The sequence below is a fragment of the Pipra filicauda genome, unplaced genomic scaffold (genome assembly GCF_003945595.2).
Source record: "Pipra filicauda isolate LSUMZ 115617 unplaced genomic scaffold, ASM394559v2 scaffold27_size4233163_pilon, whole genome shotgun sequence".
Classification (NCBI taxonomy): Eukaryota; Metazoa; Chordata; class Aves; order Passeriformes; family Pipridae; genus Pipra; species Pipra filicauda.
The window spans coordinates 2946640-2969058 of record NW_024104398.1 but is presented as its reverse complement, the minus strand read 5'-3'; the positions used below and the strand labels follow the sequence as shown (position 1 = coordinate 2969058).

The 22419-nt window shown below is 39.8% G+C and overlaps 1 protein-coding gene across 1 annotated transcript; it reads right to left on the bottom strand.

The window, feature by feature from the left end:
• Positions 1 to 5620: 5620 nt before the first annotated feature.
• Positions 5621 to 6763, bottom strand: BDKRB2 (bradykinin receptor B2). Its single transcript, XM_027718361.2, has one exon. It carries the CDS (start codon positions 6761 to 6763, stop codon positions 5621 to 5623), a length of 1143 nt encoding a protein of 380 aa, XP_027574162.1.
• Between the last annotated feature and the right edge of the window lie 15656 nt (positions 6764 to 22419).

The window sequence follows — 22419 nt, the reverse complement described above, 5'->3', positions numbered from 1 at the left end:
CATTTATTTTGGTGAAGACCTTAAACACAACATTTTTTAAATTATGTAAAATTTAAGTTACATAAAGAATCCTAAAAACTCAAGGGAGGACAATCTCGGAACAAACCATCCCACACTGACTCATAAAGGTGAGTGCAATGTGACAGGAGAACTTCGTCACAAACTTTCCAAAGCTTCCTCTTTGCTTACGGCAATGCATTTCTGTGTTTAAGTTATTTTTTCCATAAAGAAGTGCATTTGAGCAATAACAAGAAGTTTGTAATTTGTCCTTGCTTGGACATGAATCTCTAGGAGCTGCCAAGTTCCACATTTACTCACAGACTGAATAGAAAACTGCAGCTGTGTCTAAAATTTATATGATAAATGACATAGTCTTACAAAACTCATTGAATCAAAATGTAACCAAAATAGTGGTTTGCAAATCCAACTCCTCTTTGTAAATCCAGTTCTTATCTTCTGTTGTTTTTCATTACCGTATTTGAACTTTTTTCAGTAGGAGAGAGATTCAAAGATTCAAAATTGGAAGTCTATGCATTTAGTGGAAATAGTAAAATGAATAGGCACTGCTGTAGGTCCACATTTAAACTACTTAGAAAAAGTCTACATAAGAAGCTGTAACTTTATACAAAAAGGAGATTTAATTTATTATTTCTTTGTAGCGTCATTCTTCGTTTCAACATGTAGAAAGTGTACAATGATCTGGTAACATTTTACAGTTTGCACAGGTGTAATGGATCATGAATTCAAGGAATGTGAACAGTTAGTTTAGAAACATCTATAAGAGTCAACAGTTACATGGTTTTTTACTGTAAAGATATATTGGTCTGCTGGCACCTTTGGCTTGAGATACTCAGAATATTAGTTTATGTTTTAAGCTTACATGATCTTCAGTCGCCATGTCTGAAAAAACACGTTCTTCAGAGCTGCACAGGAGTTTACAAATGCTAACTGAGGCTCTCTGATCAGAAATATTAAACAAACATGTTGATGAAGATAGAGGTACAACTGCTTGACTATTGCACACATTACATGATAGACAAATGACAGAAATGCAAAAGGTTTCCCGAGTTCTAGCTCTTGGTCCAACAGTTCAACCATTAAAAATCTTCCTTTTAACATAACTGGAGCCTTTAATGCTTGCAATAAACTATCTTTTCGGAACAGTATGACTTAACAGTTTGATTTTTTTTTAATTAATATGGTTTTCAAATCAACTTAGTTATCTGCTGTAACTGATCATCTGTTCCGGAAAAGGAGAAAAGGTTTTTGATGCGACCTTATGATGTGAAACTCTTTGTTTAACCTGGCAGGATTTCTTCACATATACTAAAGTGATTGCTAAGGAAAACTTAAACTCTGGTGCAGTTATTTCTGGTTTCTAATGAATGATCCTGGTACTATCACAGTGTGGTAATAATCAAACCCTACTAACTACAGTTTACAGAAGCTGAAGCAGCAAAATATGGAAGGAGCCAATGTAGCCTGGAAAGTACTGATGGAACAATTGGAGTGAAAGGATAATTCAGTGGCTAAAGATCGACTGGGGATCTGGGAGTCTTGAACTGAGATCCTGACTTCTCCACTGAAACCCTGCCTGAAAAAGGAGCAACCTTGTCCTGTCTGCAGCAAGCACCAGCTGCTTGTGTAACAGCTTTTAAGCTGTTAGTTTTGCATTTCGAGTGAAGCCAATAATCAACCTGAAAAAACAGAGATTGGAAAGATGAGAATTATTCCTGCCTGTACCTACTGCAAGCCAGAAATATCAACCAGCTGTTGATATCCTTGTCATTCCTCTGGGAATGGTCCCTAGCCATCCCCCTGCCACCTCTGCCAGGCTGAATGGGGGGGTCAGATGTTTGCATGGCCAAAGTCTCAATAACAGTTATGGCAGACTCAGGTAAAAGGGAAGATGGGAGCAGCTGAAGGAGTGGGACAGGAAAAAGGGGAATGAAGAGGTAATGTAATTACAGTATGTTATCTCCAGCTCTGAGATTCTCAGGACAAAGTCTGACTTAATTTTACCAAGCATTTGAGTGTGACTGTAAACTGACAGTAGCTAAGATGTAGCTTGGATGTTGCACTTTATTTCTTGGATTTTTCTGTTGCCTGTATAAATGGTGCATGTGAATACTACACAGTGTGTCACTGCACTGAAAAGTGGGTAAAAAGTGAATTATACAGTCTGTGAGATGACATTTTGTGTTCTGTGGTGTGCAGAGGCTGCTGCAGGGGCTTTCCATTGCTGCTGGTGTCTGCATGCTTTGAGGGAAGAGCAAGGCTTTAGGGCCAGGGTCCAACCTGCAAACAGCACCTACCAGCCCTTGTGTACCCCAGGTTCTCACAAAGAAAGGTAATATCTGCTTTTCATGGGACTTTGAGCAACCAGCGGGCAGAGAAAAGCTGCTGAAAATACCCTTAACTGCCTCAGTTCAGGTTTTAACTTCCAAAAGGACTGAGGGTGGTCAGCACCACTCAGAAATGGACCCTGAAAAGAAAGCTGACCCAAAGATGTTAAAGTAGCTAAAATTCTGTTGTTTAAGATCAATTTCCTTTGGTATAATGGGAAGTGAAAGAAAGCAGCTGAAACACTTGGACTTCTGAGAAACCAGTCCTTAGTAAAAGGATACAGGATAGAGAAGAAAATGCCAAGAAATCTCATTTCTTAAAGTAGTTTATTTTCTGTTGTACATGCTTACTGCATAGCAAAATAATGTGTCTATATATATACATTATTTAAATTAATGTGATACTAATATAATAGCATTTTTTAATTTTACTTCTCAGTACCAAATACTCAGAAATATATTCCATTGCCTCAATAACCTCTGTATGGAGTTCCTTTTAATTAATGGTTGCATGAACAGCATGGTCATGAATGAGATGTTATCATAACACTGGAGTTAACAGAAAGCCTTGCAGTGTTTCATCATAGTTGTCTCCAGTTGTCTCAGGCAATATAAAGAAGGAGCAATGGAAGTTTTTATGACGAAGGAGTATACTGGATTATTAAAGAAAAATTATGGAAATTTCTTATAAATAATTTAAATTATTTAAATCCCATAGTCTTTATTTCACATCTGGATACTTCTAGAGTATTTTTTGGTTTAGTTGTTTGAAGGTTTAATATGAATTTCCCATCTTAAATGGCTCTGATGAATAAAGATCACATAGTTGCAGTCAAGTTTACTTATGCCACCGTTTCCCTTGGTGGCTTTAAAGGCTTTAACCTTTGAAAAGACTCTGTTAGTTTCAGAAGATATTAGATCATCTCCAACTCAGTTTTGGTCAAGGTTCCTAGAGGTAAAAGTGCACATAGATAATTCAGTACACTTTGAGTTTATCTTTTGTGTACTTATCAAACCTAATTTCCTTTTATGACAAGGTAACCCACCTAGTTGATCAAGGGAAGCTTGTTGATGTAATCTTTTTGGATTTCAGCAAAGCTTTTGATATTGTATCTGATAGGATCCTTCTGGACAAAATGTCCAGCACACAGCTGGATAAACACACCATGTGGTGGGTGAGCAATTGGCTCACGGGTGGAGCACAGAGGGTAACAGTGAATGGGGGAACACCAGACTGGTGACCTGTCACTAGTGGGGTTCCACAGAGCTCCATCTTAGGCCCTGCGCTCTTCAACATCTTCATAAATTATTTGGATGCAGGACTGGAGAGGATAATAAGCAAGTTTGCAGATGATACAAAACTCAGAGGAGCTGTTGACTCCCTGGAAGGCAGGGAGGCCCTGCAGAGAGACCTTGACAAATGAAAGGACTGGGCAGTCACCAGCCATATGAAATTCAACAAGGGGAAGTGCTGGATTCTGCACCTGGGATAGGGCAACCCCGGATGTTCATACAGACTGGGGAATGAGGTGCTGGAAAGCAGTGCCACTGAAAGGGACCTGGGGTCCTGGTTGATGGCAAGTTGAATATGAGTCAGCAGTGCCCTGGCAGCCAGGGGGCCAACAGTGTCCTGGGGGGCATCAGGCAAAGCATCGCCAGCCGGTCAAGGGAGGGGATTGTCCCGCTCTGCTCTGCACTGGGGCAGCCTCACCTTGTGCAGTTTTGGGCACCACGATATAAGAAAGATATTAAGCTATTGAAGAGTGTCCAAAGGAGGGCAATGAAGATGGTGAAGGGCCTTGAGGGGAAGCTGTGTGAGAAGTGGCTCAGGGCACTTGATCTTTTCAGGCTGGAGAAGAGGAGACTGAGGGGAGATCTCACTAAAGTTACAGCTTCCTCGGGAGGGGAAGAGGAGGGGCAGACACTGATCTCTCTTCTCTGTGGTGACCAATGACAGGACCAGAGGGAATGACCTGAAGCTGAGACAGGGGAGGTTTAGTTTGGGTATTAGAAAAAGGTTCTTCACCAAGAGGGTGGCTGGGCACTGGAACAGGCTCAGGTTCCAGAGAAGTGGTCACAGCACCAAGCTTGAGAGAGTTTAAGAGGCATTTGGAGGATGCTCTCAGACACATGATGGAACTCTTGGGGATGGTCCTGTGCAGGGCAGAGGATTGGACTTGATGATCCTTGCGGATCCCTTCCAACTCAGCATATTCTGTGATTCTGTGGTTTTATGAAACCCAACTTAGATCAAAAATACAGTCCAATTGGGGAAAAACTATCTCGTATTAAAATCACACAGATTAACTCTACGAATAAAATATAGGTATTATTAGAGTCTGAAAAGGCCATTCTTGAATACTTTGAACTTTGAAGACTCCTGTTATTTTCAGTTAGATTTCTAATGTAGTTGAATGATGTTCTCCTTCATATTCTGTTTCTTCTGCTTGTGACATTACACCTGTTGTGCTGAGCTTTTATATTTACATTAAATAACATTAAAAATATTAATTATGCTTTGTGAATACTGAAAAACCAAGTCTCTGAGCTGAAGTGTAGGTATGAATGTAAATAACATTCACGCATTCAAGAGGAGTGAATGTTTTCACCCCAAGGTAGAAGGGGTAAAGAATCTCCTGTTATAAAGAAAACTCAGCTAACTTCATGCAGCTGGCTACAGCTTTCCTTCCACTACTGCTTTACCTTTTTTGAGCTTCTTTCCATACATACATGCTCAGGTGACTAACAGTTGCAAAAAGGCACCTCTTGTCAATCAAACGATCAAATAGATTTGGATGACTGACGAGAGAAATTAAAAGCCCAGAAGATGAGCACACATAAAAATCCATATGAATAATAATCCTAAGGGATTCACGTACCAGAACTTACTCAAATACAAGCCCCTCCCAGATCAAAAATCTGATCTAACACACTGCATGGGTACCATAAGTAGCTGCACAATCCTGACAACAGCCGGGGTTCTGTTCAGAGAACTGTATGTACATGTATGTACATCTTAGAAATGCAAACATTCCAAATGATACATGTGCCACATATTATTCAGCCATGAAAATGTAAGTAAGCTACCAAATAGGATTCAATCATGAAAAATATCCAATAATATTAGAAGCAGGTCTCTGCATGGAGTTTCCATTAAGATAAAACTGTTGATTTCCCCCGCATGATGAACTCCACCACAAGTTTATTCTGTGGACTGGTAGTGGAGACTGATATGCTTAGAAGGCTTTCTTCCTGTAATATTTCCTAAAATTTTGCTATCGAGGTAGTGGCAAAACAGACTTTTTCCTTGGGTATTCACTTGAAATGGAAGTTCTTAAAGTGTCCAGGGAGTTTTCCATCCGCACAGACTGTGATTTTCTGAACCTCTTTGGGAGCAAGCCCTTGTAGAATTCTGCAGCCTTCTTCTGGAAGTGCTTCCCCACAATTACATACAGGATTGGGTTCAGGCAGCTGTTGCTAAAGGCACAGTAAACAGCTATCTGAGTCAGTATTTCATTGATGTCTTCCAGGCATTTGAGCGTGGGTGAGAAGTAGCGGATTGTGTCAATGAATGTGCTGATCTGAAATGGAAGCCAGCAAATGATGAACAGCAAGAGCACAGTAAGGACCAGCATGGTGGCTCTCCTCTCTGTCTGGACTGCCTTCATTTTTTGTAGCTCACTGCTGCGTAAGGCTTTGATGATTTGTATAGTGCAATAGGTAATTACACAGAGTGGGATCATGAAACCCACAATATTCAGCAAGCAGTTGTTTGTAGGCTCCCAGTAGCTGGCTGGGTAAATAAGGGCACAGGCTGTGATATTGTATTCTTCAAAATACTGTAACTTTCGAAACGCCATTGTAGGTGAACACATGAGCAAAGCACATGTCCAGATTACAAAGCTATTCCATTTGGCACAGACGGTTCGTCGCATCCGTCCCAGGGACATGGTTTTCACCAAGGCCAAGTAGCGGTCAATGCTCACTAGTGTCAGGAAATAAATGCTAGAATAAAAATTCATGTAACTCATACTGTTGACAGCTTTACAGAGAAACAGGCCAAAAGGCCATTCAAATCCATTAGAAATATTAATGGCCCAGAAAGGTAAAACACAGACCAACATTAGGTCAGCAAGTGCCATGTTTGCTAGGTAAATTTCAGCCACTGTACAGCTACTCTTGTGGAAACACAGGACAGTGAGGACAAAGGAATTTTCTATTGCTCCCAGAACAAATATAAACCAGAGGAATCCAGGTTGATATTCCTGTAGCCATCTCTCTACATCTTCATTAACACATTTATATGGATTTATCTGATCCACTCCTGAATTATTGTGGTAATCTGCTGGACTGACTGTGAGCTCCTGGGTGGTCATGTTGTACAGTTGTGTAACATTTTCAGTTGTGATGGAAACCATTTCTGTGCAAAAGAAAATAGGTGACATGAGACTGCTGCCTCTAACTTATTGCTGCAAAAGACACAGTAAGAAAAGCTGCCTCTGCTTTTCCTAATGTTCTAAAAGTGTAGCTTTTGACCAGGCTTACAACTCCCCGTGTTGCTTTCTCACAGGCACCAGATGTACTCGCTGAAAGTTTCACAGACTGCACTGCTGTGGACTGCATGGACCAACTCTGAGCGAGTGAAACAGAAGGGACGAAGCAACAACAGGCATTGTTATGAACAGATTAACTGAAGAGAACATTTACCAGCTTTTATTCACCGGTACCAAGCCGCAGCAAGTCTTTGTTAATTCTTTGAGGAGATTCATCTTTACTTTGTTTTCTTATCTCTGTATATTGATAACCATAGTCTCCTAAAGGACAGATGTGCCTGGTACCTCACATTGTTCACTGTTAAGCTGCTGGTTCTGTGTCATATCTCTCAACATTTTACATCCTCTCCTGTAGAACAAGAATTGGGTAGAATTCAGTGGTGCTTCCGCCCCTAAGAGCACTGTATATTTTCCCAAATGTTATGACTGACACAACAGACATTTAGTTTTGGCTCTAGTTTGCATTGAGAAAGCTGCAGGAGGAAGGATCAGTGTTTGCCAGCAGTGTGCCTTTCTCAGCTTTTCACCAGAATTGTCTATGTATTTCTGTCTCTGAGTTTCTGCAGCTAAGTCACAGGAGAGATAAGTGTACAACCTTCACGCGGGAGTTCAGTTCTCATAGGTGTGCAGTGGTGAGGTTGGCAGTCTGACAGAGATAGAGACATCACATAAACCAGGACCTGTCTGAAGTCAGGCTGCAGTCAGCCAGCTTGGGTGCAAGAGCACAGTGTGAAAACCAGGTGCTGTACTGTAAATGTTCTACAGATCAGAACAGCTTGAGAACTTACAGGGAGCTATTTACAGGCATAAATGTCAGATGGGCACTTAAATGTTACCAAAACCAAACAGAAATTGAGTGTGCAACATCACTCAGCACTGACAAAATAACTGTGTTTTTTGTTGTTGTGGTCTTGGGTAATGATTGCTGAGATATTATCCAAATGCAAAATTGGCTTCTCAGATATGTCCACATAACTCTCTGGACTGGGTGACAGAAACACTGTTTATCTTTTTCCAGATCTTCGAAGTACCACCATTTATGTTATGGTTTGGAAGATTTTCCAATGTGTTTTTAATTAAGACACTTGTCCTAGTCAGCTGGTAAGTTGGCATTAAAAAGGGACACATTTGTAATTCCTGAAAGGATGGTGTTCTCATTTGTGTTCTGGTTACTGGACTTGTTGGCTGATAAGTGTCAGTGCTTAGTATGCATATAGACATTTGGCTGTTGGTTACAGAATTACTGAAAAATGGTGGTCATATTTTGTGTACTTTGTGTTAACAAAACAGTGTAGTGCTTGAAACCAAAAGCAAAGATGAAGACCATATCTTAGTAAGTACAGTAAAGGCAGTAACAAAGGGAATCTCTCTGTAAAGTAAAATTTTCAACAAGGTTGTCAGATAGGACAGGTAACTGAATAGAACAGGAAAGTGGGATGGAGAACTTTGAAGGACAAGGCAACTTAAAATGGATTAATAAGCACAAAACATCAGCAACACATCTGTCCAACCCTTCATAACTTGAGCAAAGGACATACTGTCCATATTTGTGTTAAGATGGGTAACAACACATTCTCATTCTCCAGGTTCATCCTTCCAAAACACCAACTTTTTGAGCCCATATCTAAATGCAGGAACATATGTTTTATTAGCCTTGCCACTGTTAGAACCCCCACAGCCTAGGGACACTTGTATCCTTTTGATTACTGATGGTTTTCAACCAGCATCTGGAGAAAGGGTTTGTGGAACCCCCTTATTACACAGCACTCACTGTATGCTGTAGACACCCCTCCAGTGACTCCTGCTTTTACTGACGCCGGTTAACTGGAGCTTCTAAGTCTAGTGGAAATGGAGTTATTTCTTTTATACTGACAGTAAATGCCATCTACAGTGCACGTTGCACATCATTCCTAATATTCTGATTTATGTCCTCTTTTCTTCTTCCAGATATAAGCAACTAGTGTAGGTTGTAAATGCTTGGACTAGCAATTTTATTTTTGTTTGAACCTTTGCAGGTATAGTAGAGCACATGCACCTATGGTGCATCTTTCTGTGACTTTATTTGTCCATATTTCAGTAGAATGGAATATTGGATAATACCAAAAGCCCCTCTGAAACCCGTATATGCTTTTCTTTATCCATTAAATCAGATTGGATTAGTCCAATGTAACCTCATTCTTGACGAGTGTGTATTGGTAGTTCATTATTACTTGGTTCTTCTTTATTATCCTCCATATGTGGATATACTGATTATTTAATATTTTACTGTCATGATTTCCAGGTATTTAATTCCAGGTATTATTATACATAATATAATCACAGGGTATTGCTATCTGTGCCTTTTTTAAATATAAGTATTGTGTTTTACCCTCTCCAGAGTTCTGAGATATCTCCATTCTTCTTGGTTTCACAAATTGATAGCAAAGATTTCTTCTCCTAATTTCTGAACCACACCAGTGTAGGTTATATACAATCCTGCCACTTTACATAACTCCATGTATTCTTTAAATTGTTCCTTCCCAATTCACATAAATTCAATTGTCCAAATCAATCGCCTTAAATATCAAACCAGAGTTTCCATTTCTGAGAGGACTAACACCAAGCTGTCATTGAACTTTGTATTATTCTTTTAGTTAATGCTTCCCTTTTCCTTTTGGTAGCAGGCCTAGACTTTCCTCCATTATCCTTTTATTTTTCATATATTTATAGAAATATTTTATGTTATGTCCTATGTCTCATATTAACTGCAAGTCATTTTTGTCCCGATGTTTTTAATATCTCTGATGTCCTGAATTCTTAAATAATGCCTCAGATAACCATACTTTTTTCTGATTAATCTCGCTATAGGAAAGCCTGGCATCAAGGTGCTGGTATTCATCAACACTTAGGTATCTCACAGCCCAACTTTTGTGGCCGTGAGAGATGCCGCTAACAAATTGCAAACAGCAGTTTCAAGTCTCCCTTTCTATGTACACTGACACTTTTCACTGTAGAGAAGTACTAATGGGTGATCAACAAAAGGTCATCTGAGAACACAGAAAGTCTGTTGGGTGATGCAAACAGCAGAAGCTGTTTCTTCTGTTGTCAGCAGGCTGTGAACCATCAGAAAAAAGTGCTTTGAAGTTGGATTTATACACATATTTAATAAGATGCTCATTAGTAATTCAGAGAGTGGCCATAAATGCTATGTTGGCTTTTTCTATGAGTTTGCCTTATTATATGACTAATAGAAAAACAATAAACAGGAATTTATTTACAGCAAATAGCAGCTCCAAAACTGCATATTGATTTATCCACATTTTCCCTGCAATTAATCTCTTTTAAATTTTGGTTTTAGAAGGGAAAACCTGGAATAATTTAAAAAAAAATTAGTTATATCATATTACTGTGGTCTAGAAACAATGTGTAGGGACTAGTTAGGAAGTGATCAAGTCCATGACATGAGACTTCTGGCAACCTGCCTCCTTGGTCCCTACCCCAAACCCTTCCATAAAGCATTGATAAAAATGGGGTAAAGAACAACGTAAGGTGTGCTAATGATCAATTTACAAATCGTAATGTTTAGGGCTAAAATGATGTGCTTGGTGCTGTTCTGTATAGCACAGGAAAGTAATTTGAAGTATGTGCTTACTGGATAAATTATGATTGACAAAGCCACAACTAAGAAAAGGAAGTGATTTGCCATCTTCCTATCATAGGTTGGTGAAAATAAATCTGATCCTCTCACATGTTCTCCACAAATACTTCCTGTGCAATGCAAGGCAGGCCTAATATCCCAGCAGAGACTCTTAGTAAGATTTTGTCTGACAGTTTTGACTGAAACACTGCTCAGCTGAAGTAATCTCTCATTACTGATTCTGAGGGATCCCTTTGGGGGCTGAATTTGACCCTGATGGCGTGCAGCTCCTACTGTGAGTTACCTCCTCCTTGACAGTCACTAACTAAATTAAGAACCCTTGCAGAGGGACTGGGAAAAAAGGGCTAATCAACTGTAGTTGTTGGACTGTTGGATTGTCATTACAGGCAAGTGAAGTAGGACTCCAAAAAGGTGGTGGTCACCAGTGACATAGCCTGAAAGCTCTGAGGGCTGGGCAGAGTCATTAGTGCACCTTGGTATTGCCTGGTAACCCTGTGGGATGTCCTGCTGTTCAAGAACTGACCTGTACATGCTGCACTGAAGGGAGCATGCCAGGAGACAGGCATGAGTTTATCATCAAGCCAAGGAGTCCAGGAGAGTGATTAATCTTAGAATGTCATGTGTGTAGGAAAAGTATCCATGCTACAGGCATACGTGCTGGGGCCTGTGAAAGAAAAGAAGGGGAATATGATGAAAGGGAACAAAAAACCCTTGAAGGATCAAGAACTGTGAGCTAAGGAATGGAATGACAGGGTAAAAAGGGTCAGAGCTCAGTTAATGCTGCTACTGGATGTGAGCAAGCTCCAGGACAGCTTTATTCCCCAGATAGGGCATGATGCTTCAGGTGAATGTTTTTCACGATCTGTTTCGCATCAGGATGAAGCCCTACAGCTACTGAACTCATGATTCCATTAGTACCACCACTGGTGTTAATCTTTCCTTGTACTGTGCTAAACATTTACTGTAAGCTAAGATATAGTGAATAACTTAAAGTCTTATGATGTTCTCAGTCATGTGTTATGCAAGGACAAGTTCTGAAATGTGAAATAAGTATTCAGGTTATTGCAATGTTACCTGCAATAATCTATGCTGTGGGAGTAGGGAAGGGACTTTGTAAAGCATATTTTAAAGCTGTTGTGACGTTGCTGATTACATCTTGCAGAAACAAGGTGTGAAATTTCTAATTAGTGTATTCTGAGATTGTCATAATATTAACCTTGCCAATTTAGTCCTCAGGGACAAAAGGTGGGGCCTAAACCAGATAAATGCTATTATGATGTTAACTGCTATAATGTGGTTTGCTGGTGCAAAAGAGGGAATATTAAAAAGCATGGGTACCCAGTCCTGGTGTTATCCTGCATAGTCCAATTTGCAAGGAAAAAGGAAAGAGTGGGCCAAAGGCCTCCCTTCTCCAAATGAGAGGTTTCTGTGATGGACAATCATTCATGATGAATGTTGCCTAGAAAGCAGCTGTTTTCCATTCATCTCAGGGGCTTCTTTTCAAGGCCTTATGAAGGATAAGTATGACCCCCAGTCTGTAGCATCCTTAGCAGAATTTTACAATTACCTGGTTTCATTTAAGTGCTGTCAGTGGCCAAAAGTGTTTTCAGATGCATACAGATGGCTTGCCATACATACATACAGCTCTATATACAGCTGGGTGTCAGTGGCACAGAGTGGAAAAGCTGGGAGGACAAACATGGCTTTGAGTGAATGGCTGCAAACTGAGAGGGGCATTGGCTGACTTGTGACATGGTGCTTTTTTAGAAAACAGCTCAGCTACAGAAAGAAACAGGAAAACACCCAAGGGCTGCCACAACCTCTCCTCTAACTTTGTGTTTCTGTGCAGAGCCAAGCCTGCTTTGGTACTATGCATCTTTTTGTGTGGATTTGTCCTCCTGAACATCTCTGAGCCCAGCTTGGGCAGCCAGGTGTTTGCTGGGGGTGCCTATTAGCCTGGCAGCCTTGTTTCTTTATGCTAGTGTAAAAGCCCCAAATTTAACAGAGGAACTGTCAGAGCCATAAGAATAAAAAAGGTGTCTGCCTGACAGATCTGCTGTGACTGAAATGGGAAATATCAGGAGTTTGAAAGCTGCTGTAGGTAAGGGCAGTCCTCAGCAGTGTGGTGTGTGCAAGGAAGCCCATGTCCTGCTGAATCTGTGTAAGTACTGCTGCTACTCTCAGGAGCTGGGAGTATAAGCCTAATAGACTCAGTAAGTTGTTTTAATTAGTAAGAGCTTGTACCAAAAGTATCTCAATGCATAATTTCTCCTTCAGCTCCACACCTACAGGTCTAGCAGGCCTGAAGCACATGGGATGGGATAGCATGAGCAAAGGCATTGCTCAGCAGGAAGCCAAAGGTGTGTGGAAGATTGAGGTCAGCTTCTGTGATGGACTTACACTCAGAGCTAAGTATGAACAAAAACATAGATAAGACATTCTTTTTATAAATTCTTTACCTTCTCCATAAGGATTATTTTCAAAGCTTCTATTTCAACCTCCTCTTCTTGCAACCTTTACTCTTGAAAAAAATCACCTTTGTCATCTATCCCCAGTTCACTGAGACACTCGTTTCCATCTAATCTGAGCTCAATGAGACTGCTTTTACACCTCTCTGTGGCGATAAAATGGGTTTGATTTGTATCTTTGCCTGGCTGAATGTGGAAAGGTAACATTACATCACTCTTGTAGCATCTCTGAAATGTGTTCCGAAACGTTCTCAGAATGTCCTTTTAATTCTGTTTTATTGTGGAGGCATTAATTATTTTTGAGAGATAAAGGAAGTGTCAGAAACATTCCTAAAATGTTCTGCTTTTACTGACCCCATGACTTTAATTTTTAATTGCCGATTTTTGTATAATGAATCTCTAATGGAGTTTAGCACATTTGAGGTTGTAGATCAGCGGACACTGTTGCGGCAATGTTAACTTAAATGTTTCCTGCTCTTCATTCACCCTTCACTGTCCCTTTTACCTTACAGCTGCCCTCATGTTGAACCAGATTCAGGAACTTGACTGAGGCAGAAATAACCTTACAAAATAAAAAGTTATTTTTAACACAAATCAACCCCATAATTTGTCAGAAAATTAAGGCAATAAAGAAAATATATAGAGGAGTTACCTCCAAAAGTGTGATTTTTAAATACTCTTCAGTGTGTAAACTTGAAGCACACAATGGAAAGAAGCTCTCGCTCTGCAGTTATCGTTAAGGGCGTCTACATCAACTGTGTTAAGAAAAAAAGGAAAAAAGAAAGTTGTTCTGTTAAAACAGTTATTTCAATAAAAATGGGACTAAGGTGAGCAGAGGCTACTAATTTTTCTCCCTGGGTGGGAGATGAAGCCATTCAATTCCAATATGGTCTGTAATCAACTAAAGAAAGGCATGGAGAGAGCACAGGGCCAATCAAGTGCAATGAAGTACTTTGCATAACATTTTTTTTCCTAAGTGGAAATTTGGAATGTTCTTAGTTTAGACTCTCCAGGGTTATAATTTCCTAAAAAAATTCCATACTTTTTAGCCTTAAACAACCTGTTAAGTTATTTTTCAATGCTTTTTATACATCTCATCCAGTAACTGGGATGATTCTGACAAAAGGTGTTATCTCTGTGTAAAATAGTTTTAACTGAGATGGAGAAGAACAGAATGGCTGGAGAAGGTGAGAGCTGGAAGAAGGAGGAAAATATGAGCTGGTTCAGAGAGAAGTGCTGAATATATACAGGACATTTATATACAGAAAAAGACTGGACTCATTATGAACAGGGTTTTGATTTAGTTCAGATCTAGTGGTGATATTTGAATCACAGTCTGTGTTTGACCTGTGACTTGACACCATCAATATTTTAGAAACTTTTCTACTGAAAATGCCCTCCAAAATGGTCCAAATCTCACCAAAGCTGGATGTTGCTGTTGTTCTGATAGAGCAGTTTTAGTACAATAATTGTATTTAATCTGAACCAGAAAAGAATAAATTTAACATTAGAGGATGTTTCAGGACCAAAACACAGGATTTTCACTTTTCTCCAGCTATTAAATCATTAAATTTCAGCCTTGTCATTCTCAAAAGTTTTAAATACCCAGCTGGATAAAGCCCAGAGTAGCATAATTTGATTTTGTAGCTGACCCAGCTTTGAGCAAGAGGTTGTACTACAGACCTTCCAAGGTCCCTTCCGGCCTGCATTATCCTAAATTCCTTGATTTGTGCTTCTTGTGCTATGAAAATTCCAGGTAGATTAGGGCCATCAAATTAAAATCATAGAATCACAGAATGGCTTGGTTTGGATGAGACCTTAAAGATCATCTAGTTCTAACCCCCCTGACACAGACAGGGAACCTTGCACTAGACCAGGTCACTAGTTTCTAAAAGCTGCATTTCAGCAGCAAGTGCTCTAGCTTGTTGGATTTTCCCAGCTTACTGAGGTGCCCTTGTTCAATGAGGCTCCTTATGAAGCTGTGGAGGTTTTGTTGAGAGCACTGTGGGAACTGGCCTTCACTAAAGTTATTTTTTTTTAATTATTTTTAATTTTGGGACACAAAACTGGCTCATCTAAGTCACAGAAGAAACCAGAGAGAGGGTTTTTTATGTTAATAGGTGTTTTCAGAGGATGACAGAAAGCAGCCTGGGTGCCAGGAAAGCAGAACCTGAGCAGTAAGAAGTTGAGAGGAGAATACTAGAGACTGTTAAATGCTGAGTTAGTCTTCTGCATCAGGGCTACCATGTGCCACACTGGGCTGTTGGAGCCAACTTTCAGCATGTACTGACTGTTCTGTTTACCTTTCTAGTCTTTATATTGCTTCAGTTAGGCTGTTAGAGAAGAAAGAAAATACCAGAGAGAGAAAAAGAACTGGAATACTTAAACAGAGACATTCCTGCAGTGAAGCAGGAGGAATGCATAGGAAATTAAAATAGAAATCTACATTTGTTGACAAATTGGTCTGGCATAGTAATAGGGAGTTTTGGTTTTCTTTTCACAGAAGACCTGAGGAGTTGTATTCAGTGTGCATAGAGACAATTAAAAAAATTGGTGATTTTGAGGGAGAACAACAGCCATGTATTTGGAAGGCAATTTAGGTGCTTGGATGTGGGTATTTTGGAAAGTGTAGGCTGTCTGGGATACCTGCATGGGGTTGGTATATGATATAGGACATCTGAGAGGTCTTCTAGAGACAAACAAGATACCCTGGATTTTCTGAAGCACCCCTCCACCTTGCTGGGGCTCCTTTACCCCATGATCTTAGCACAAGCATTAGAGGGTGGGAGGCATAACTCCACTGTGAAAAAAGAAAATCTTTAGGTGTAAATGACCACTATAGAGACTATAAAATAGAGCATTATAGTTCTAAAATGAAATGCAGAATTATAGCAGAAGAAGATATGGAAAAGAGTCTCCTGGGAATTAGTCCTTTAAAACAATCCTAGTTTTCAGAGCTCAAAACTGACGTAAAGCCTATCTATATTTTAGCTTTTCATAGCTGTCTCAAGGGTAACATATGCTAAAAATGTTCAGCAAGTAATAACTTTTTAAATTAACCACTTTCCTTGAAGAAATATTTTCTCTTCCATCTCAGAATTACGGAGAAGAGAAAACACACATTTAATCAGAAATGTGCTGCTATATAGCTCTGATCATCTAAACTTCCTATTGTAATATTTATAAATGCAGTGTATTATTATAATAAGTAAGCAGTAATTTTACTAAGAGTATTTTTACAAATGTGAGTGGGTTCAGTCTCTCAGAAATCTTTTTCCTGTTAAAATTTCTCAGGTGATCTGTTATGAGGCTACATGAACACTTCCAGTCAGTGGTGAGCACAAGGGCTACGTGGATGCTCTTGCCATAAAGATTTAGTTGTAGTTTTGTTGCATGTGTTAGCTCACTTTGGAGCTGTGTAACTCTTGTATGAAAACCTTTCACAGACCCTGGACTTCAGAAAGTATCCCATCAAAACATTGCTGTTGGTGATACATTGAGTGAGAGCATTCCTTTTGCAGAGAAAGGCTGCACCAAAGCGTCAATAAATTAAAAAGAGAAAGGTATAAGCAAATAAATAATAGAAAATACCAAATCTCTTGAACACTGTTCTAGGGTTGTTTTGAGGCATATCATAGCATGGTGTAGTTTGGATGAAGGAATGAAATATGAGGGTAAATCCCTCATTTATTTTTCCACAATAAACCTTCTGCCAATATTAGAAAGAGTTTATCAATTAAAGCAAATTAGATCTGCCACTGTGGGTCCATCAAGAACTGAAAATGTGATGCATACAAAACCTGTACATAGTGATGTGCTCACAGCAACCATTCCCTAAGTTAAATTTAAACCTTAATAGCTGGTTTAGCATTTTGTTTTCCTGGAGATTTCTATTATGTTAATGTTGTGCAGCTTTTCCTTTCCCATTTACGCATGATGGATTAGTAAACACAGTAGAACTTCCTGTACTTCTCAGCAACTTTTATTATTGTAGAAAGAAGTTTAATTCAAAAACTATCAAACCACTCTTAAAACAAATATTACTTTCACCCCCTCCCAGCACACACTCAGAAAGTTTAAGCTGTTCTGATTTACAGAGTTATTTTTTCCCGTCTCCAGCTTTCTCAAGACAGCATATGTCTACGAAGAAATGAAGTATATGAAGATCTTAAATCTAAGTGTTAACAAACATAAGCAAGTTTGTTCCTTTCTTTGTAGTCATTGGGCAGATGAAAGACCTGTTTCCAAGTCTCTATTCTGTTTAACTTGGGATAAAATCTGGAACTCAGGTGATTCACATGCCTGTATACTAAGAGGCCTTGTAACAAATGTGGATAGAGCCTTTCCCAAATCTTTGTTCGTGAAGCCTAGCCATGATGATGATGATGATGATGATACTAAGAGACCACAAGCTTATTGAGTAATGTTGATTGAGAGCATTTCTCTTTATGAAGCTATTTCAAATTAGTATAAATACTTAAATAACTATTGAATCTCAATTTTTCATCTTTGGAGAATATAATGAATTGCAAGGTTTATGATATCAGTCTCACAACTCCTTCTCCCTCTTGTGAATACGAAATTAGTTGCTACTCTTCTCAAGTCTTTAATTCTTCAGGAGTTTACTCCTGCCCACCCCACTCCTGCCCCCTTTGACTTCATGTGACTCTGCTCCACAACCTGGTGTCACGAGTCCCAAGAAGCTTTGTGTGTCCCTGAACCAAGATGATAACTTTCTGACTCTCCTACAGCAAAGCACGTTACTCTTGCACAACACACTTTTTCCGTGTGTGTTGTAGTGTTTACTCAAAATGTTTTGACAACTGGGAGGGAAAATATTCAAACAGGAGAAAACTGACCACAAGCTCACCCTGCAAGGCTGGCAGGGTATTTTGTTCTCTTCTTTCTGGCATTTCCCATATAAGAACAGATAGGGTTATCCATGAACGCTTGTTGTCCAAAGCTCAGCCAACAATTAGCCTTTCAGCGTCAGTAGAGTGAGAAATTTGGGAGCTGCAGTGGGAATGGGATTGCAAAAGCACTGCAGGAGTGAAGAATAGTCAATCACAAGAATTCTTCCTTGAGAACTTTTTCATGGAAACTGTGGCATGGTGCAGATTCAGCCCATGCCTAGAGTTCAAGTTTGGACTAGGGCAGTCACAGGCTATGTCTGCTCTTTCAGAGATGGGGTGAGCCCTATCACTTCTGACACTGAGCCTTATCACTCCTCTGGGGTTTCCCATGTATATGATACTGGATCAGTCTGCTTTTGCATACTGGTATTTTGAGCTTCGTTGACAGCATTTGCCTTCAGAAAACTCTGAGCATAACACTGAGCTTCATGTCCATTTGCTGCCTTGTCTGACTTACATTCTTTTGGGTTATCTTTACTTGATTTTCCTATTTGGTCCAAAATGATGTTTTGTATTTCATCCTTGGTAAGGGAAGGGGTACAGGGTCGAACTTTGCAAGTGGCATCAAGTCCAGCCTTCAGACTGAGTGGCTCACCTTCTCAAAGACACAGACAGAGGAGATGCAGAGGAAAATAAAGAGATGAAGATGGCAGATGCAAGTCATGGGCCCTTGCAAATTTGCAAGTAACACAGGTGAAGGGGAATGGAAATGTGCTTGATGGAGACAGTGCTGTCTGGCGCCCTGATTATTTCTAGGTAGAAATAAGTAAAGAACAACAATACACTTGGTTTGTAGCGTGGGTGAAATAAACTCAAAACCTGGTCTTATTTGCTGAGACTGACAAAACACCCTAATTTCCATCATTAACTGAAAGGCTTCTTCCAATCGGGGCAATGATCAGATTATGGTTTGCTCACATTTTTCATCTCTGCAGAGTTTACACTCAACATTGGATCTATTCCTGAGAAGATGATAATTTATTAATTTATTCCTGTTCCTAGCTGGTTCAATGCCTAGCTTGATAATATCTACCCCCATTGCACTGTCTTCCAAATAACAGTGGGTGGAAGTCAGCCAAACTGCACATTTGTCCAGCAAAAGTCCTGCTTGCAGTGAAAATAGCATGCCTTGGTCCCAGGAATCACACAGGGACCATTGGGAAAACCTAAATCTTGCCCTGGGGCTGAAATCTTGCACGTCCCTTAACCCTGCTGCATTCATGGTGTCTGACTACAAAGCTGAATGATCATAACTTGCACAGTTTAACTGAAGACAAATGAGAGAATAAACTCAGGAATAAACTTCCTGAGTTGTATGATATGACATGTAGATTTACCGGGTTGGAACCTGGACAAAGGAGGTTGTATCTGCTCCCCTGAGCATTGCAGGCACCACAAGAATTCTGTGTTGTAGACAAGGGATTGCTGTATCCCATCACCACTACAAAATTCAGAGCTTAACACACTAGCAGTCTGACATCAATTTAATATCCATTGTAGGAGTTCGATACCATGTGAAACAGCAGGTCTGATGGTATCAAACAGTACAATGTGCCTCTCAACTGGCAGACAATACCCTGAGCCCACTGAATAGCTAAGCTAACCTGTATCCAGTGATAAAGAAATAAAATGCTTGTGATTTTATCAAGAGTAGCTTGTGCAGCTAGATTATATTTCCTTGTAAAAGTGAGAATTTCCTGCTTTAGAAAACAACCTTTCCTGAAACCCAGACAGATCAAAACTATTGCAAGTACTGGGCCAAAACCAGATAAGCTGGAAAAAAAAAGTGAATTTTCAAGTGGCTTGATGACAGTTTTTCTAGGTGGCTTGGAGGAGCTGTTCTTAGGGTGGGTTCTCAGAACTGGTCTTGGGGTTTGACTAGCTGAGTAGTTACAGGCTTGATCTCAGTATGAAAGACAGGAGAGCACTGAAGTGGTGGACCAGTGACATAAATTGCTTGATATCTTCATTACAGAGAACAATGGGAATACTCTGCAGAAAGAAATGAACAATATTAGTAGAGCATCGGGGGGAATTATAAGATGAAAAAGCTGTAAATCTTGAAGCATATCAGTTACACAAGAACATGTGGTAACTGATGCTCCTTTATTTGCCTTGCTGTAGTGGAGGCACAAAAGAGTTGTTCAGCAGTGCACAAACCTCCACTTAAGTCTCCCTCGCTGACATGCACGTGGATGTTCCCTAAAGCTTTGCACTGGCTGCATTACTCCCACCAGATCTCTTCAGCTCAGTTTAGCCACTCCTTTCTCTTAGCAATTGAAATACTGCTCTTTTCCCTGGGTAGCAGCATTAGGTTCTCATGACTAGGTAAAATGTGAAGGTTTAATGGCTTAATAGTATTTGTCAGTAGTGGTCCCTTTGAGCATTAAATACTTAATAGAGTGATTTGCCTTTCGGATAAACTGGCTCTGTGCCCTGAAAGCACTTTGCTTCTAGCACCTCGAGAACATTTTGGCAGCCATTTATGAAAAAAGCAGAGATTTGCCATCTCCAGTGCCTCCAATCGCTATGTTTCTACTGTTGTCAAGTATTTGCAATAATGCAGCATTTCCTGCACATATTCACCCCTGTCTTTTGCGAGTATGGCTTTTGAGAGAAGCCCAGCTGTCTCCAATAGCAAATATCAGAAGCTCACAGAACGTGTGGCTGACTGGTTGTTGTTCCAAAGTCTAATATCAATTTCTTTGACAGCTACTGCTTTCCTCATTTCTTATCATACAGGTAACTGATTATTTTATTCTGTTGTATTTTGCAAAAAAATAAAAGATTTTCTAACTTACCACATTATGTCTGAAAAACACATTTGCAACTACAAAGTCATCCCTGTCAGGAGCTAGAAATATTTCAGTCACTACTGCTGTTTCTACTGCTGAGCCACATACTGATGGGTCTCCGCAAGCAGAGTCCTTAGCACGGAAGGCATCACAGGCAGAATCAGTCCTTTCTGTAAATTAGTAATAATGCCTTGTGTTCTCTTAATGTCTTTTACTGAAAGGACATATGGATGGCTTCACTGAGTAATGGTGTAATTTTTGAACAGCACATTGGGCTCTGACAACAGAATAGGCTAGAAAGTATGATTAACTGTAAAATGTTTAAGTAAAATTACATCTTTAATTTCAAGCAGGTGGAATTCAGAGGAGGTGATATTTACCCAGGTTGTTCAAGTTAGCACCCCTAATACATGGGCTTCTGAAGAAGGTCCTAGTTTAATTTAGAACCTCTGACAACAGCTACACTAAAGCAGTGTAGCTACCAGATTTTAGCTTCCTGAATAGTTTTTCTCATGGACCACATCAGATTGATCCTCAGCATCACTAATTTGTATCATGGAAGGTAATACAAGCATGACACAATACTTATTGTCTAAATGGCAGGTTGTTTTTACTAAAAAAATTGGAGCTTTTTATTTGTTTGTTTGTTTTGAGTTTCATGTTCTTTTAAGAACTAAAAGCAGAGTGTGGCATCGCAGTAATGGTGAGTTCCCCTCTCAAGGAGAAGCCTAGGCTGTAGCGTGTCTCACTTCTTAAATGATAAACTTCAGAAAGTCATTTTGCTTTGCCCTTCCTAGGTCAAACACATCCTGCTACACTATTTCTTGAGCAGCTGGGACAGTCATTTCATATTATTTTCATGTATTTGCTTCTCACTTAGCCAGTACATGAAGCATTTGCAATTGGAAAGAGGTTAGTTTTCAGTTAGCATGGTTGGAAATCACCATAGTGTGTATATTGTAAAGAAAAGCTCAAAGCCAGATGTACATGTTGGAAATGGTGTGTGTGAGTAACTATAGTGAATTTCAAACAGTGTTGCAATTACCTTGATAGTAACAGTAGATAAAACCTGGATCCAAACGGAGTCTGTTTTTCTGCTGAAAACCCAGGGGTACTCTGGTTCTTAAGTGGGAATGCACCCTATCTCTATTGGAAGAACTGAATATTCAAATGCACACTGATAGGGATTTGGTGATTAAACTGTACTAACACAGATGTGGCTTTCAACACTGAGAGGTCTGGAAAGTTCAGGACACTTCTCCAGCTGAGAAGTAGTGTGATTTACAGAGCCGGTTTACAAGAGTCAGTGTTTGGATTACATTTTTATTTTTGCCTTTTCAGGCTTTGCCAGTGTGTTGAAATTATACTGCATTAATTTATTGTTATCCCTTTGTTAGCAGTAGGAGATGCCAGAGCCTTGCTGGAACCTGGTGCAGACAGTTTGTTTTTCGCTCTGTATACATGGGGTTTGAGCACTGGTGTTCACAAAGACGACATGTCTATCTGCTCTTTCCAGAATGTCAGACCCAACAAAAAAATACAGGATAACAATCTAGTCAGAGAGACAGATTCCTTTAGTATATGCCACAGCTCCTACAAAGAACTATTATACCCAAAACTAAGAAAAAAGAAAGGTTTAACATCTTTGTTGTTGACACGGACAGTGGGATCAAGTGCACCTTCAGCAAATTTGCCAATGACACCAAGC